This window comes from Leptonychotes weddellii, chromosome 9 (genome assembly GCF_054177405.1).
Source record: "Leptonychotes weddellii isolate Sample4059 chromosome 9, ASM5417740v2, whole genome shotgun sequence".
Lineage (NCBI taxonomy): Eukaryota > Metazoa > Chordata > Mammalia > Carnivora > Phocidae > Leptonychotes > Leptonychotes weddellii.
Genome location: NC_138377.1, coordinates 27,883,356 through 27,900,036, shown reverse-complemented (window position 1 = coordinate 27,900,036; position 16,681 = coordinate 27,883,356). Strand labels below are relative to the sequence as shown.

Here is a 16,681-nt window from a genome sequence, read left to right as displayed (position 1 = left end):
AGCCCCGTGGGACAGTGAGGCGCGCATGTGTGCGTCCTTGTTCCCCTGTTGGCATATCGCTTTTGTGATGTGTGCTGTGGGGGCTTCCACAGGACGCGAAAGATTTTAATCCTTCTTCACCTAGAACAACATTAAATAGAAAATTTTAAAACACCATGACAAGTCAAGAGAGAGACTATGGAAGAGAGGATAAAACTTTATAGTTTGGTGCTCTCAATGGCACTGTTTTCCTGCTTTTTGAACAAAGGGCCTTGCGTTTTCATTCTGCACTGAGCCCTACAAATTATGCGGCTAACCTCAATTAAGGCACTTGTCTGAGTGCTGTTTAGTGGGGCAGCCAACATGAGGAATAAGTCCCTGGGATATGCTGACCATAATTTCCAGGGTGGAGGACACTAAGCTCCACTGCCACTTACCTCCAGGACAGCAGAGAGAGAGAGAGAGAGAGAGTGCGAGCGCACGCTCTGGTAGCTGCATGGGGGACCAATACCAATTTCACTGAGTGTACAAACACTCCAGAACCCCTTGTTCAGGCTCTTGGGTAAAAACCCAGCCAGGAGATGGTAGCTGAGTTTGAGGCTTCACACCCGAATCTGGGCCTTGGGGGAACTGCACGTTCTTAAATGTCCACATGGCGCGTCGGGCCTATATAGCATCAGCGTGAGGCACATGGGCTTGTCCTGCACCCGTGGTCACAGGGAGACGGAGGTGAGGTCCAGGACCCTGCCCTGCATGCTTGTCCCATGGGAATGGGAAGAGGAGGCGAAACCACCCTGCCCGAATGCAGGAAATGAGACTCTGGAGAAGCTGCCGGCCTGAATGCAGGTGTTCCAAGAGGACGAGGAAGTGGAGCATCGGGATCCCACTAGAAAACATGGATTAATGGGCCTTCCCACAAGCAGGAATGCATACGTGGGCAAAAAGGAGGGAGCAACTGCCTTTCTGGGTCCTTCCCGGAACAGGGAGAGGCTGCCCTGCATGCTGGCCATTCCCTTCTAGGTGGGAAAGTGGGAGAGGGGCGTGAATGGTTCTTCCTGCAAAGACCTGACCTCCTCAACACTGTGAATGGCACGTGTGTCTGTCTGCAATTTATTGGAGTTTCAAAGGGGAGCTGCCTTCGATTTGACTTGTTATAACTGAAGACTTCAGGAACATCGCCTTTATTCTGGGTCATGAGATCGCAGTGGTAGAAAAAACAATTGGCAGTCCTGCAAAACAGACAACCCAGATTTCCCCCACCAAAGGGAACTGAGGGCATGAAGCTGAATGGAGCGCCCACACCGAGAAAGGCGAACCATGGGATCTGGGATCTTAAACTGTACAGAGAAGTACTTTCCAGGTTGATGTGGCTTTGCACCCTGTGGACAACAAAAGAAACAGACCCTGTGGCCATTGTGGGTTCTTGCTGATCCAGCTGGGAGAGGACAGGGACACCTGATTCCTCCAGGGACAGTGCAAGAAATAGGGGCGTAGAGTCCGAAGCCTCATCTTAGAGATAAGTTGCTTGGTTTCCAGCAATTTGCTTCCCTACGCCACATGGGCTCCTCCCTCCCAGATGGTTCTGCAGAGGCCTCCTCTTTGGTGCAGAGGCCTGGTGGGGGATGCTAGGGCTCACTCGCCTCTGGAGACTTGACTTTTGCCCAGAGCGTCTCCTTCCTTCTACTTTGGAGGATCAGCTTAGGCGCTAATCCTCTTCTCTTTGTCTGCCGTGGGCAGTGCAGAGAAAAGCAGGCTCAGGCCACCTGTAGGAAGGGCCACCTGAAGCCACACCTGTCCAGGAAGCCGGGGTTTGAAGGGGGACAGGGTGCGAGAGGGCATTTGTAATATCCTGTGTCGGCCACCGAGGTCCCTCTCTCAGCTGCCACTTAAGAATGGAATGTGCTCCGGAGGGCAGCAGGTGGGAAGGCACAAAGGCCCCTTGTCTGAGCTGGTGCCCACACGTGGGGTCTCCTAGACGGCATCTCCCTAGGGCTGGAGTTCACAGCCCTGAGGCTTCTGCAGAGATGCACGCCCGGACCCTCGCGCAGGGTGAGCGGTACAGCCAGAAAGGACGCCCCAGGTCTGGGTGTGAGAGTGGTGCGGGCGGCAGGGGACAGCGGGGGAGGAGCGGGCCCAGGCCCTTCTCTCCCCACCCTCTTGCCTTTGGGAGCCTGCTCCACTGACAGGGCTCAGAGGGATCGGTTCTCTCTGCCTGGAAGGAATGAAAAGGTGTATTGTGCGGAGACGGAGGGTCTGGTTGCCAGCCAGGAATTAGTCCTGCGGAGGAGAGGAGAAGGCCCAGCAGAGGAGGCTGGGGGAGGAGGCTCAGAGAGATAGCAGGAGGAAGGGAGGAGGGAGAGAGGCCAGGCAGTAGCGGGTCACAGGCGGCTGGCCCAGACAGGAGGCCTGGCTTGTGGCTCCTGGGTTCACAGGTGTGGGGCCTGAGGGGAGAAGTGGGGGAAGGAGGGAGGGAGGCGCTGTTATCTTACCCAGATGCACGTGCTCTGGGGGGGGAGGAGGGTCAGAACTTCAGACTATTTACTTAATCCCTTGGAATGTCCTTTCCTCGCTCTGTTCTTTGGGCCTCTTGTGTTTAACGGACTCCTTTATGGGCACATGTGTGGTAATTAACACGTGCAGCGTAGGTCCCAGGCCATGTGTTTGAGTTTCAAATATCCATTGATCTGGGGCACTCCCATCCTGGCTCCCCTCCCCTTCTTCTCCTTTGGTCCTTGCCCTTGAAGAGAGATACGGGGGCGGGGGGTGTATGTGGGCGGTGGGGGGGCACACGTGCCTCTCCGTGTGTTTTATTGATGCTTCAGAGGATGATCAGAAGAGAGGAAGAGGGCCACCAGCAGCCCCTTGAGCTCTGACGATGTGCTGCTAAAAACAGTCGAAGGCTGCAGAAGCTGAGGTAGAGATGAATTTTTGGTTTCAACTGAAGCAGGTTGAAGGACAGCTGGGACGTGGCTGGGAAGCAAAATGTGTTTAGAGATCATGAATTTACCCTGAGTGGATTTTCCTGGCCAACCAAGGCTTGCAGATTTTCCTGTGGTGCCTCTTTTTGGGGTCTTGATGCTAAGGAACGTGGATGATTTGAGGAGCTTCCGAGCTAGCCAAACGCAAAGTCAGGGACTTGTTCTGAGCATGATTGCTTGTGAGGTGCAGGAGGGGAGTTCTCAGCCTTCAGGGGACGATAAGAACAGTGAAATGGGAGGATAAGGGGAGAGCACTTGTAAAATTTTTTCCTGGCCATTCTCTGGGAGCTTTCTTCTTCTGAGCACCCAGGACCCTGGAGATCCCCTGCTGATGCTTCAGTAAACGGCAAGTGAAAGTTGAGGACCATTAGGGGTTTTCTGCAGTTTGCATATTTCCTACTTGTTAGAAGTCTGGGATTTAGCTGTTTGAGGAAAGTGAGAGAAAAATAGAAACATTAGCAGACTCTGCTTGCATTTTTTGCACAGACTTCTGTATTTGTCAAGCCAGTGTTGGAGAGGGGCAGAGCTCCCCAAACCCAGCCCACCTTTAATCTGTGGAGACTTTTTAACCCCCCATGAGCTGCTCCATACCCTGTGCTCTTAAGTAAAGAGTGAGTCACAGTTATTTGTCCAGGGTCCCTTTCTGTGTCTCCATTTTTAGAATCTCTCTTGGAGTCTGGTCTACAGGTTGGGGCCAGCTTGAACTACCTGTCACTCAGGTGATGGATTAAGCAGCATGCTCATTCAGGGCTGAGGGATGTGCTTCGGCAGGGGTGATGGGTGGCAGGCATCCCAGACGACGGGGACGGTGCGCTTCTAGCCTCAGCCCTCCTGTGGTCAGCACACCTGAATGAGGTTCACCTCACTGCCCTGAGCTGTGCATCGCTGGCTGTCTCAGGACATTCTACATGTGGAGCATCCCTCCTGCTCAAATGACTCTACCCTCTTCCCAGCTACCCTTCTTTCCTCTCCCCCAGCACTGGGGCGGGGGGGCGGGGTCAGTAGTTGACCTGTCAGCATGGTCGTCAGGTGGCAACAGTCTGATTCGCTACCGTCTGGGGTTGGATGTGAATGGAGACGGGCAGCCGATGGCCTCTACGGGTTGGCCTCTGCTCGCACTGGATTTCCCCGGGGAGAAGCCGTCATTCTGCTACAGCACCTGCTGAAACAGAAGCGGGCCGAGCAGCTCCAGACCCACGGGAGGCAGTCTTCTGCTCTCTGCATGTGTGTGGCTTCGGCTTGCCAGTGCCCGAGCCACCCCGACCAAGCCCGACACGTCAGGCGACCAGCTTTGCAGCGTTTGGTGGCAGAGGGGAGTGCACAAATGTGCTGGAGCATGCATGTGCGTGCTCTGTCTCCTTCCTTCCCCGCCCCAGCTCACCTCCACGTACTCAAGCCCTGCTCTCTGCCCCAGTCCCTATTCTGGGATCTCTGAAAGGAACGTAAGCGTGGAGGATACTAAATGAAGAGTTTGAATCCCTGCCATATCCCCATTTCCAAGGACTAGAGAGGAAACGGGGTTTAGGGACCTGGAAAAGCCTCCTTGTGGTAGATTCTTATTCTTGGTGTTATTAGTGTTATTAGTAACCTTTGTTTATACTTGGCTTCTTCTTCTTTCATTCAACAAATATTTATTGAGAGCTTCCTAAGTGCCAGGCTTGTTACAGTCACTGAGGACCCAGCGACAACTAACATGATAAGAGCCTAACCTTGTCTTGTGGAACTCACATTCTGATGGTTCTTAGCCTCTTCTTATAGAGGTTATCTTCAGGTGGAGGTAAAGCCTCCCTGGGGAGCACAGACTTCTAGAGGCTGGGAAGCTGTCACCTCTGCAGGAAGGCAAAGCAGGTGGCCCCACCACACAGCCCTGGTTGGTAGTTCTCATGGCCAGAGCCTCTAAGGAAAGACCCTTGGAGAAGGTGCCTGGGATGAGCATGGCCCACTAGCAAGTTCTTTTTTTTTTTTTTCTTTAATTCAAATGCAGTTTGCCAACATATAGTACATTTTTGATGCAGAGTTCAATAATTCATCAGTTGCATATAACACCCAGTGCTCATCATATCACCTACCCCCCTTAATGCCCATCACCCGGCTACCCCATCCCCCCCCCACCCTCTCTTCTGTAACCCTCAGTTTGTTTCCTGTAGTTAAGAGTCTCTCATGGTTTGTCTCCCTCTCTGATGACTTCCCATTCCAGTTCTTGATCCTTCTGCCTGGTACCTTTGTGGGGCCCCGCACGTCCAGGTGAGGACTCAGAGATTGACAGGCCATTGAGAATATGTCCATTGGCTCACTGTTCCTTGACTGAGTGAGTTCAGTTTCAGGCGTGGCCCAGGAACCTGGATGGAAGCAGGGATTTCTGCGTGTGGGCACAAAGGCCTCCAGGCCACATCTGAGCCACACTCTCCAGCTCTGAGTGCCGCACAGCTCCTGGGGGAGAGGCCAACGAATGGCCACTCTCGGGTCCTGTTGCATCACCAATTCTGTGCCTGCTGAAAGAAAACTGAGATCCAGGAGCTGCTTATTTGAAAGTTTACATGGAAAGGCAATGGAGCTAGAATAGCTAAAACAATTTTAAAATGAAAAATTAAGTGGGAGGTATCACTCTGTTTTTTTAAAACAAAGAGATCTTTAATGCTTTACTCCCCCATGACCCTTGATGAATTTTGAATTCATGCTTCCCTGTGTTCTTCTGAACAAATGCAGTGATCTCTCCCTTTTTAAAAATGTTTGTTTCATTTCCTTTTTTAAAAATGACTTTTTTTTTAGAGCAGTTTTAGGTTCACAGCAGAATTAAGAGGAAAGTACACAGATTCCCATACAGCCCCTGCCCCCACACAGGCAGAGCTTCCCCACTATCAACATCTACACCAGAGTGGCACATTTGTTACAATTAGTGAGTCTTCACTGACACGTTATTATCTCCCAAGGTCCGTAGTTTACGTTAGGGCTCACTCTTGGTGTTGTACTTTCTGTGGGAATAGACAGATGTAAAATGGCATGTGTCCACCGTTACAGTATCATGCAGAGTATGTTCGCTGCTCTAAAAATCCTCCGTGCTCTCCACCCCTGGCAACCCCTGATCTTTTTACTCCCTCCATAATTTTGCCTTTTCCAGAATGTCACAAAGTTGAAATCATAATACTTTGATTAAGACTTACAGTGCTCTAGTAATCAGGACAGTGTGGCGTTGGCCAAGGGATGAACACATAGATCAGTGGAGCAGAGTAAAGAACCCAGAGAAAGGCCTGCACAAGGCTGGCAAACTGATGGGACAGGGGCATAGAGCGGTTCAGAGGAGGATGACGCTGTAGCGATTGGACATCCATAGGCAAAAACACAAACAAGAAGCCCCAAACCCTCAACCCAAACCTCATATCTTAACAAAAATGAATTCAAAATGGATCTTGGACTTAAATGTAAAATGTAAAACTATTAAAACTTGTAGAAGAAAACATAGGAGGAGATGCTCAGAAACTATAGCTAGGTGAACCTAGGGCTTTTATGTCTTAGAACAACAAACACATGATCCAAAAAATTGAAAAGTTGAGAAATTGGACCTAATCGAAATTAAGAACTTGCTCTGAAAGATCTTGTTAAGAGAACAAAAAAAGTGCAGACTGGGAGGAAATACTTACAAACCATATATCTGACGTAGGACTGCTATCTAGAACATGTAGAGAGCTCTCAGAAACTCAGCCAGTTGAAAAGCAATTCCACTTAAAAAATGGAAAAAATACATGAATAGACATTTTACCAGAGCTCATATGCAGAAGGCAAATAAGCATACAAAAAAGATGTTCAACATCATTAGCCGTAAAGAAATGCCAATTAAGATCATGATAGGATATCACTACACACCTGTTAGAAGAGCTAGGATAAAAAAAAAATAGTGACAATACCAAATGCTGGTAAGGCTCTGGAGAAAGTGGATCTTTCATATGTTGTTGGTAAAAATGTAAAGTGATACACACTCTGGAAAATACTTTGGAAGTTTCTTTTCTTTTTCTTTTTTTTTTTTTTAAAGATTTTATTTATTTATTTGACAGAGAGAGACACAGCAAGAGAGGGAACACAAGCAGGGGGAGTGGGAGAGGGAGAAGCAGGCTTCCCACGGAGCAGGGAGCCCGATGTGGGGCTCGATCTCAGGACCCTGGGATCATGACCTGAGCCGAAGGCAGACACTTAACGTCTGAGCCACCCAGGCGCCCACTTTGGAAGTATCTTTAAAGAGTAAACAACGAAACATACACTTATCATATAAACTAGCAAGGGCACCCCTGAGCATTTATTCCAGAGAAATGAAAACTTGTGTGTACCCAAGAACCCATACATGGATGATCATGGCAGCCTTATTTGGGGTAACTGAAGAGGAAAACAACTCAGATGTCTTTCGGTGGATGAAACACAGCTGTGCCTCCGCCCTATGGAATACGACTCAGCAGCAAGAGGGTACAGAGTGTTGGTGTGTGCAAACCACGACTTGGATGGCTCTCAAGGGCATTATGCAGAGTGGGAGAAGCTGGTTTCAAAAGGTCATTTACTGCCTGATTCCATTTATGTAACATTCTAGAAAAGACAAGATTATAAAGATGGAGAAAAGATTAGTGGTTGCCCAGGGTGAGAGATGGGGTGGAGGAGGGCAAGTGTGATGATAAAGGGGCTGTAGAGGGAGATCTTTGTGGTGACGGAATAGTTCTGTATTTTAATTGTGCCGGTGGTTACACAAATCTGCACATGGATAAAACTGCATAGAAATACCCCCCAAACACGCATACACAAATGAGTACATATAAAACTGATGGAATGTGGGGTGCCTGGGTGGCTCAGTCGGTTAAGCGACTGCCTTCGGCTCAGGTCATGATCCTGGAGTCCCTGGATCGAGTCCCGCATCGGGCTCCCTGCTCAGTGGGGAGTCTGCTTCTCCCTCTGACCCTTCCCCCTCTCATATACTCCCTCTCTCTCATTCTCTCTCTCTCAAATAAAAATAAATAAAATCTTTAAAACAAACAAACAAAAAAACAAACAAACAAAAAACTGATGGAATGTGAATAAGGTCTATGGATGACACCACTATCAATGTCCTGACTCTGATATTGTACAATAATGAGGTTACCTATATATTTATGTTCACTATGGGATGTTACCACTGGGGAAAACTGGGTGAAGCGTACATGGAACTTCCCTGTATTATTTTTGCAACTTCCTGGGAATCTATCATTATTTTAAACTAAAGAGTTAAAAAACTAGCCCAGCTCTCTTTGACCCCAGGTCGGAACTGACTCTGCTGCTGGTGGTTCCTCCTCTCCCCTCCTCCCCCCTCCTCCCCCCTTCTCTCCCCTCCTTTCCCTCCTCCTCTTTCTCCTCTTCTTCTTCCATGTCTGGTCTATTTTTTTCACCGGCATCATGTTTTTACTCTTATTTGGGGGAATGTGGAGCTTGAGGATGTAGGGAATTGTTGAAAAAAGACGGCTTTGAGCTTGTTTTTACTTCTTTTGGGATGGAGCATGCAGGTGGGTAGACGGAATGTAAAACCTTGATCTCTTGCTCTGGAAAGGACCTGAGGTGCCCAGATAACCCCTGTTGTCAAAGGTCAGGATTAGGACAGCTCATAGTACATTTCTGAGCCTCATTGTTCATGGGACATGCATCTCAGGAAATGTTCACTAAAATTCCGTCCTCCTCCTGGTATGATTAGGGCTAGGGTCTTAAGGGACTTTTGCAAACAGGCACCGTTGTCTCCCTGTGATGCCCAGAATACATCATTTCGACTTCCACCCTGGGTCCCTGAGTCACACGCTGAGGGGGCTGGTGGCTCTGGCATAAATGTGGTCCCATCAAAAGCAACAACCTTCCAGTGCTTCTGCCAGGCTGAAGTTTATCTCCATGCCTTTGTAAAAGATGACCAATGGCAGCCTAAAAGAATTCAAGAGGGAGGGTGGCCGGTGATGGACATGGTTTGGGCAGAGCCCAAGAATCGAAGGGGACTTGGGATCGTGGAGAGACCTTCTGAATCTCGGGAGGGGGGTGGTGATTTCTTTTTTCCTCATTCTCCAAGGCTCCGCAGTCTCAGAGACCCCAAGAGATGCCATTAATACAGATTCCTCCTCTGGCCCCTTTGACACATTTGCTTTTGAAGGACCTGAAAGAGAAAGCTCTTTGTATGTGGTCAGAATAAACTCATTGTACACCCAAACAATTAACTCCTCAATGGACTTGCCAGCCCCTTGAAAGCCCCGGCCCTGCTTCCCTGGACCTCTTGGGCTCTATTCAGTCCCTTAAGCACACCAATGTTTTTGAGTTTTTGTTTTGTTTTGTTTGTTATTCTGAAAAGTCTTTCGCTGAGAATAGTCAGAGCGGATCAACATTGTCCTCAGCCCGCATTTATCTCCACTTGCCAGCGAATGTCAATCAGGAATCAAAAAGCCAAACAGAGGAGGCTTTGAACGGTGTCATCGGGGGTCGAAGTGACTTCCAGCTGTCTGTGCGTGGGTCAGGCCTTCTCGCAGGGCAAGGAATTGTGCTGTCACACAAACCCACTGTCTGGACAGCCTTGCAGAGCCCGTGCGGGGGCTGCAGCTTTCTGGGGCTGCACCTTAAGGACGAGGCATGGTTGGGGGTTGGAGAAATTGGAAGGCCAAACGCCAGGGCTCTGGGTCTGGGCAGTTTCCAGAGCTGCTCACTGCCTCTGGGCCTGGAGCAAATCACTTTCTTGCTCTGAGACTCCATCTCTTTTTATCTGCCTGGTGACTTCCTCTGTGCTGGCCAGTGGTGAGACTAGATGAGGAAAGCCACCTGCCAAAAACTGAGTGTTGCAAAATGTAGCCTCATTATTGTTGATCTTGACATCATCCTTGAGAAATTCTGTCAGGTTTTCCTCATTCATTCATTCATGAATGTAAGCTTGCCTTGCTTTTTATTTTACTGTTTTAATTTTTTATTTTATTTTTTTCTTTAGTGTTTCCAAATTTACATTTTTCTCCCTGTAAGAAAAATGATAATCTTTGAATTGGCTTTTTTCAGTGTTCTATCCTCTTCTCCTTGTTCTGGAAGAGTGTTGTGGTGTTAAAGAGAACTATAGTCCTACTATCTGAGGTCCAAAAGAACCACCAACGATGAGCACCAGGGATCACATCATCATGTACATATATGTCAACTGAGATTCAGATAAAATATATGGGAGAGTCTCCCTGCCAATTAAGGATCACTGAAATAATTCAGCTGTGCTGCCTGAGGTTGGATCTGAGATGACATTGGCCCTACCTCCCTTTTGTGTTAACAGCTTTATTGAAGCATAATTACATACCATAAAATTTACCCATCATAAATGTACACTTCAAGGAATTGAGCACATTTAGAGCATCATGTGGCCATCACCAGGGAACATTTCCATCATTCCAAAAAGAAACCTTGTACCCATTTATAGTGACTCCCCACTGCCTCCTCCAGCCCCGGGCGACTACAGATCTGGACTCTATAGACTTATCTTTACTGGGCATTTCACCTAAGTGGAATCCTACAATATGTAGCATTAGTACATGGCTTCTTTCATTTAGTCTAATGTTTTTGAAGTTTATCTATGTTGTTATGTATTTGGAATTCGTTATTTTTCATTGTTGAGTAATATTCCATTATATGGGTATTTTCACCATTTGTTTGTTCACCAGTTGACAAACATTTGGATTGTTTCCAGTTTGAGGCTATTATAAGTAATGCTGCTATGGATATTTGCATACATGTCTCTGGGTGGACCTGTTTTTCTTTTTCTTGGATGGATTCCCAAGAGCGGAGTATTTGGGTCGAATGGTAAGTTTATGTTTAACATTTCAAAGAAATTGCCAAACTGTTACCCAACATGGCTACTCCATTTTACATTCCCACAGCAATGAATGAGGGTTTTAGTTTCTCCACACCCTTGCCAATTTCCTATTTTTAAAATTTTAGCCATGCTAGTAGGTACATAGTGGTACCTCATTGTGGTTTTAATCTGCATTTTCTTAGCAACTAATCATGTTGAGCATCTTTTCATGTATCCCTTAGCTGTCCATGCATCTTCTTTGATGAAATGTCTATTAAAATATTTTGTTCATTTTAAAATTAGGTTGTTCATCTTCTTTCTTACTGAGTTGAAAAGTTTATTTTTTTAATTTAAAAACTTTGATAGGATTTTAATTTGTAAATCCAATCTTTTAAAAGTAAGCAGTTGGATAAGATGGTTTATACTCGTGGTATTTATACTTTTAAACTCTTTGCTCCTGAGCCTTTAAAGTCTTTACTCCTGCACATTGTCCCGAGACTGGGGAGGCAGGCATCCTTCATTTTTAGAAGAGGATATCACTGCCCAGAGAAGAAGAGTGAGGGGTTCGGGTTACCCAGTTTATTGGATATACAGCCAGGATCTGGAGTGTGACCCCACTGGAGACTGGGAGACTGAGTGGAAGCTTTTCTCTCTCCCCAGGACTCAGTGTGGGGCCTGGTATTGTCCCAAGGCTTGCCGGGAAGCAGAACTGATGTGGACCTTGGACCCAGGCCTTGGACCTGTGTTTGGTAGAAGGGTGCGCTTGTTTGCTGGGCTGGGAACCAGGTGCCCAGGTGCCCAGAGATGATGGTCAGAGGGTCCTGTTGGCTTTGGCTTGGCTTCTCATCCTTTGGGCAGCTGAATCACACAGGTGGTTCTCCTGGCAGCGGGCACTTTGTCTTTTCTCACTTTATAAAGATTTCCATCTCGGGCCTCCATTGCAGCAGCACAGCTGTATCTCCTCACCCTTGGTGACGCTGCCCTGCAGGAAGATTCACTCCCTGCACGTGCCTTCATGCGATGTGGGCTCCGGGCCTGCATCTGGGCGACCGTGGAGGTCCTTGGCCTGCAGAAGTGCCAAACTTTCCCGGGAGACTGGAAACACTTCTTCCTCTCCTTGAGCAACAGACATTTGCTGATTGCTACACCAGATGGGCAGTCCCAGACTCTCATCTGGTTGATGGTAGAAAGAAGCAGAATGTTTTCTGTTATCCTGCTCCGGAGAGAGCTACGGCTCTTGGAATATGGGAGGATTGTAGTTGAATATTAAAATCTTGCAGGAGCCATTTTTCACTTGGGTTCTCACCATTGTCCCTCTGGGAATGTTTGATTTCTCACTTTCCCTTTGTGACTCTTAAGGCCCCTAAAGTGAGGCCACCCCACGTGGAGGGGCTGAGCACACCGTGCTGGGCTATTTAGACTGTGAACTCTGCATCCGGCAGGAGCAACCAAATGTGCATTGCAGCTGCCAAAAGACTTCATTCAGTGGCTCATTGAATTCGATGGAAAGAGGTGTTAATAGAGTCAGGGGAAGTGATGCTATTTTAAAAAATGACATTGTGTGGTTCTGCTCTGTGTTTATTCTCCCTCAATGACTTCCAGATCAAACTTACACGGCTTTGCATCAAAAGATGCCTGTTCTGGACTCCAGTTTACGGCAAATAAGATATCCAGCAAGTTAACTCCTCTGCCCCTGCTGTATCTCGTTCCTTGGGCTGATTGTCAGATGGTGCAGGATTGCCTCGGCCCCGGTGGGAGCTGCGTCTTGGTGTCAGCACAGGAGCATGATAGCAGGGTCATGTGTCACGCAATGGTCGGGCCGCTGGCCTCAGCCTCCAGCCATGATTAGGGTCTCTCCAGCTCTCCGGTCGGAACACCCCAAGGGTGGGGTGTTGGTGTAAGAAAGGGATCAGAACTCTGTGTTTTTCCTCCCTCCCTGATAAGATGCAGGGAAGTCGGCCAAAGGTTTTGGGAGCTCCAAATGGCGGAGGGTTGTTATTATGGGTGATGTGACTGGCGTCGCTGAGACTCTGCGAACTTGCATTCTTCACAGTTAATGAACTCGGTGGAGGGGATTAAGAGGTACAACCTTCCAGTTATAAAATAAGTAAGACACGGGGATGTACAGCATAGGGAATATAGTCAATACTATTGCAAAGCCTTGGTGTGATGAGAGATGGTAACTAGACAAACTGTGGTGACCATTCTGTAACGTGTATGAGCATCAACTCTCCATGTTGTACACCTGAAACTCATACAATATTGTATGTTAATTATTCTTCCATTAAAATAAATAAATACCAATTATAATAACCAAAAACTTAAAAATAAGAATCATTGGCAAAACAAATATAAATAAATAAATATAAAATAAATGATTGAATAAAATGACAAAAAAATTAGTTAATGCTTGGAGAATATAGTGTTCCGTTGTACAAGATCTCTGGGGGATGGTGTAATCATCCCACTGCCTGAGAACAAGGGGCTCTTCTTCCCCCAGCCCCTCCCAGGGAGAACGCAGAGAAATCTCTAAACTATGTATTCTCGATGGAGGCAGAGATACCAAGAAGGCGAAATTGATTGGGGAGGGGGGGACAAAAGCACTCTTGCTCTTTTTACATATAAAGCACAGATATACATATAGTACATCAACAGATACACAGTGTATCTATGTTATTAATATTTCATTAGGAAGGCGATTAGGAAAAAAAAATCTGAAAATGCTCTTTAGGTGGACAGTAATGAAAAAAAGTTGAGAGGAACTGCCCTGCACTAAGGTTTTGGGGGATCTTGATGAAAGTAACCCAGAGTCCTGAAAGGTGGTAAAGTCCACACTCACTCCTGCCCTGCAGAGGTTCTTGCTCTACAGATAGCTGCTGACTCTGTCGGAACAATGTGCATTAGCACTTTGTTACTGGGAACTTCGTGCTCCCATCATCTATGGTAGAAATTTCAAAGCCAATCCAGGGTTCAGTTTCTCACATCCCCTTCTATTTTGTTTGCCCCCACCTCTCACCGGGAATGGGAAGGCACAATGTTTCACAGTTAGAAGTGTTCTAAGGATTCCTGATTCTCTTCAGTTCAGCATACTGGAGAGAGGATGGTCCTTCCTGCCTTTTCTTCTTTTTAGGTGAGGATAGAGAAATAGCTAGGTGTTTGGGAGGGAATACACCACAGTCTCTTGTTTTCCTGAAGCTCTTCAGAGGGCCACTAGGTACTAGACTGGTACCTTTCACAGAAGGGCAGGAAGGAACTGGGGACACCAGAATTTGATGCCACAAAGTACACCAACCTTATCCTAACATGCCTGGCCAAAAACTCAGGCCTGCTGGGGAAGATGCACACCCCCCCCCACCCCAGGTTTCCTGTGGGGAGGACCAGGGCTGACAGAGTCATCATGCCGGTACATGCGGGTTGATGGGGAAGGGCCCTCCAAAGTCATGACAGTTGAGTTCCCTTTTGTCCCTCCCCTGGGATGGTGAACATACACCTGTGTTTGTCTTACTGTTGGTGTTTCTCTGGGGTTCTTTTTTTCTTCCTGTTCTTTCTTTCTTTCTTTCTTTCCTTTCTCTTGGTCTCTTCATTGGGACTTGGCCGGGCCATGTGCAAACCCCAACCATTCAACAGTGCTGGAGAGTAGATAGTATTTACCTCAATAATGGTAGTCTCTTTTCGATTCTTTTTAACCCTCAATTCAGATGACGGGTCGAAGCCGACACCCACGATGGAGACTCAGCCCGTGTTCGATGGAGATGGTAAGCTTACTTCCGACTCATATGCTCCCACCCATTTTTATATTTGAGGAACGTCTTTCCTTTGGATGTTTGTATGAGCTTTATTATTAGTTTTTTTCTTTTTTAATTTCAATTCTTCCCAGTTTAAGCTGGGTTGTTTTAACCTTTAAAAAAATGCAAATCCTCCCAGGAACTGGTACACTCTCTACTTCTGGAAAGGCCCTCTGTTCTAGCCAGGCTTCCTGCCTGGCCGCTGATGTCCAACAATAACACAGCCTGGATGGACCCTTCAAGCTGCCAAGACCAAAGAGCCATGGCTGAGAAAGACAGGCCAGCACTGTCCCTTCAGTAGATGAACCAACACTTACAAGTTCCTTTTCTGTGCCTAGCATTGTACTAGGCCTCTGGGGGACAAAGAAGGAATAGTTGAGACGAAGCCTTTGCTCTCAAGACAATGGCAACTACTGGAGAGTTTTATGTGTTAAGTTATATGGTCTCAGTTTTTATCGTAGTGGACCTTTTTTGAAGAAAGAGATTACAGTGGTCTGGAGAAAGACTATGTGAACAGATGGGACCTGGGCTGGATCTTGAAAGGGGAAGGGAAGAATCAGGGCATTGCAGTGGGGGGACTGGAATGGGCAGAGGGGAGAGTATGGTGGGGATGAGGTATGGTAGGAAAGTAGGAGGAAAGAGATTGGTTAGTGGACCTGGTTTGGCTAAGTTGGACCTTGAGAGCATTTGAGAGAGATTTCTAGGACAAGAGAAATAGTGTAGCTGGTAGTAAGATAGAGGCTGAATGTCCCTGAAGGTATGAGGAGTAGACAAGAGGAGCGTTGGGTGCAGAAGGCTGGTCTCTATTTGAGTTTGAACTGCTCATGGCCTACGTTCTTCAGTGTGCTTTGCCATATACTCCAGGTTCCCATGAGGAGGAGTATGAAGCTTGGCAGAGTGCAGTTTCTAGAAAGTCTGACAATGAGGTTCGGCTCTCAGTGCAATATACAGCAAGCTTTGAGCAGCTTTCAGTTGAGTGTATCCAGACCTGAATCACGAGACTGGACAGGGAGACAGGAATGAAAAGAAATTATGCTACTGTTGATACTGTGGCTACAGATGTCCCTAGCAGAGGCTCAGCTCTAGGTAGAAGGATTGAAATGTGAGCTATCCTTTACAACTGGTCATTTAGTGGAACACATATATGTGTGTTCATGCCTAGAAATTCAGATGTTTCTGTGATCCACAAATCTCCTGGATTTTTGGCAAGTCTGGATCTTGAGGGATCAGTGGGAAATGGAGACCGTGTCACCTTGGGAGATCGCCCCAACAATTTCACTAAAGAACTCATCACTCTTCAGTGTGTTCAGGGTCCTCCCAATTCTCATACCACTTGTCCACTGTGTGACCCAAGCCCTGAACGGCCTAGAGGCCCCCCAAGCTCTCTGGATGGAGGGATTCAGCCTCTGTTCATGAGAAACCATTAGGAAGGATATTGACGCACACATTGGACTCATCACTTTCCTTCCCATGTGGAACAGAGTCTCAGCAAGCTGAAATCTGTTGTGGCTCAGCCGTTTCCTTCAAAATGGTCTCTGTGGTCTGTTTGGCATTCATTTGTTGATTTATCCCCTTTAAATCTTCTTCCAGGGAAGCAGCTGAGAGAGACTTGGCTTGGCCCATGCTCCTCACCTCCTGGGATAATATTTTGATTCCTGGATGGAGCGGCTCAGCGCCTCTGGACTTAGACCACTCTGCCTCTGAGCAGGGGAGGCCCTGGTTGGCTCCTATGAGCTGGCGGGGAGAGGAGCTTCCGTAGTGAGAAGGGAGAAGGCACTGAAACAAAGTGGATGTGAAATGAGGGAGAAAGCTCAAAGCCTTGATGCCTCAGGCTTTAGAAAAAGCTCCTGAAGTCTGGGGGCCGCCCTCCAAGTTAACCACCCCCTTTGCCCAGATTTTATTTTCTCTCTTCTTCTTCTTTTTTTTTTTTTTCCCAGAAATTACAGCCCCTACTCTATGGATTAAGCACTTGGTAATCAAGGACTCCAAACTGAACAACACCAATGTAAGGAATTCAGGTAAATAATCTGCCTAGGATTGTATACATGCCTGATTTTCCTGTGGTTGCCCCATGGTTGGTCCATGACTACCTGTTGTATGGACTTGGGCAAGTCATTTAACCTGTCTTGTTTTCAACTTCT

At 47.3% G+C, this 16,681-nt stretch overlaps 1 protein-coding gene across 5 annotated transcripts in view; it reads left to right on the top strand.

Moving 5' to 3' along the window:
• Nucleotides 1–16,681, top strand: part of SMOC1 (SPARC related modular calcium binding 1) — a 211,491-nt gene that overhangs the window by 158,647 nt on the left and 36,163 nt on the right. For 4 of the 5 annotated variants that reach the window (XM_081830334.1, XM_081830333.1, XM_081830330.1 and 1 more), the window contains 2 exons: nt 14,421–14,510; nt 16,478–16,558. In XM_081830334.1, the coding sequence (XP_081686460.1) occupies nt 14,421–14,510; nt 16,478–16,558 (171 nt within the window). The remainder of the gene's footprint in view (nt 1–14,420; nt 14,511–16,477; nt 16,559–16,681) is intronic. The other variant, XM_081830332.1, reaches the window with a different exon arrangement.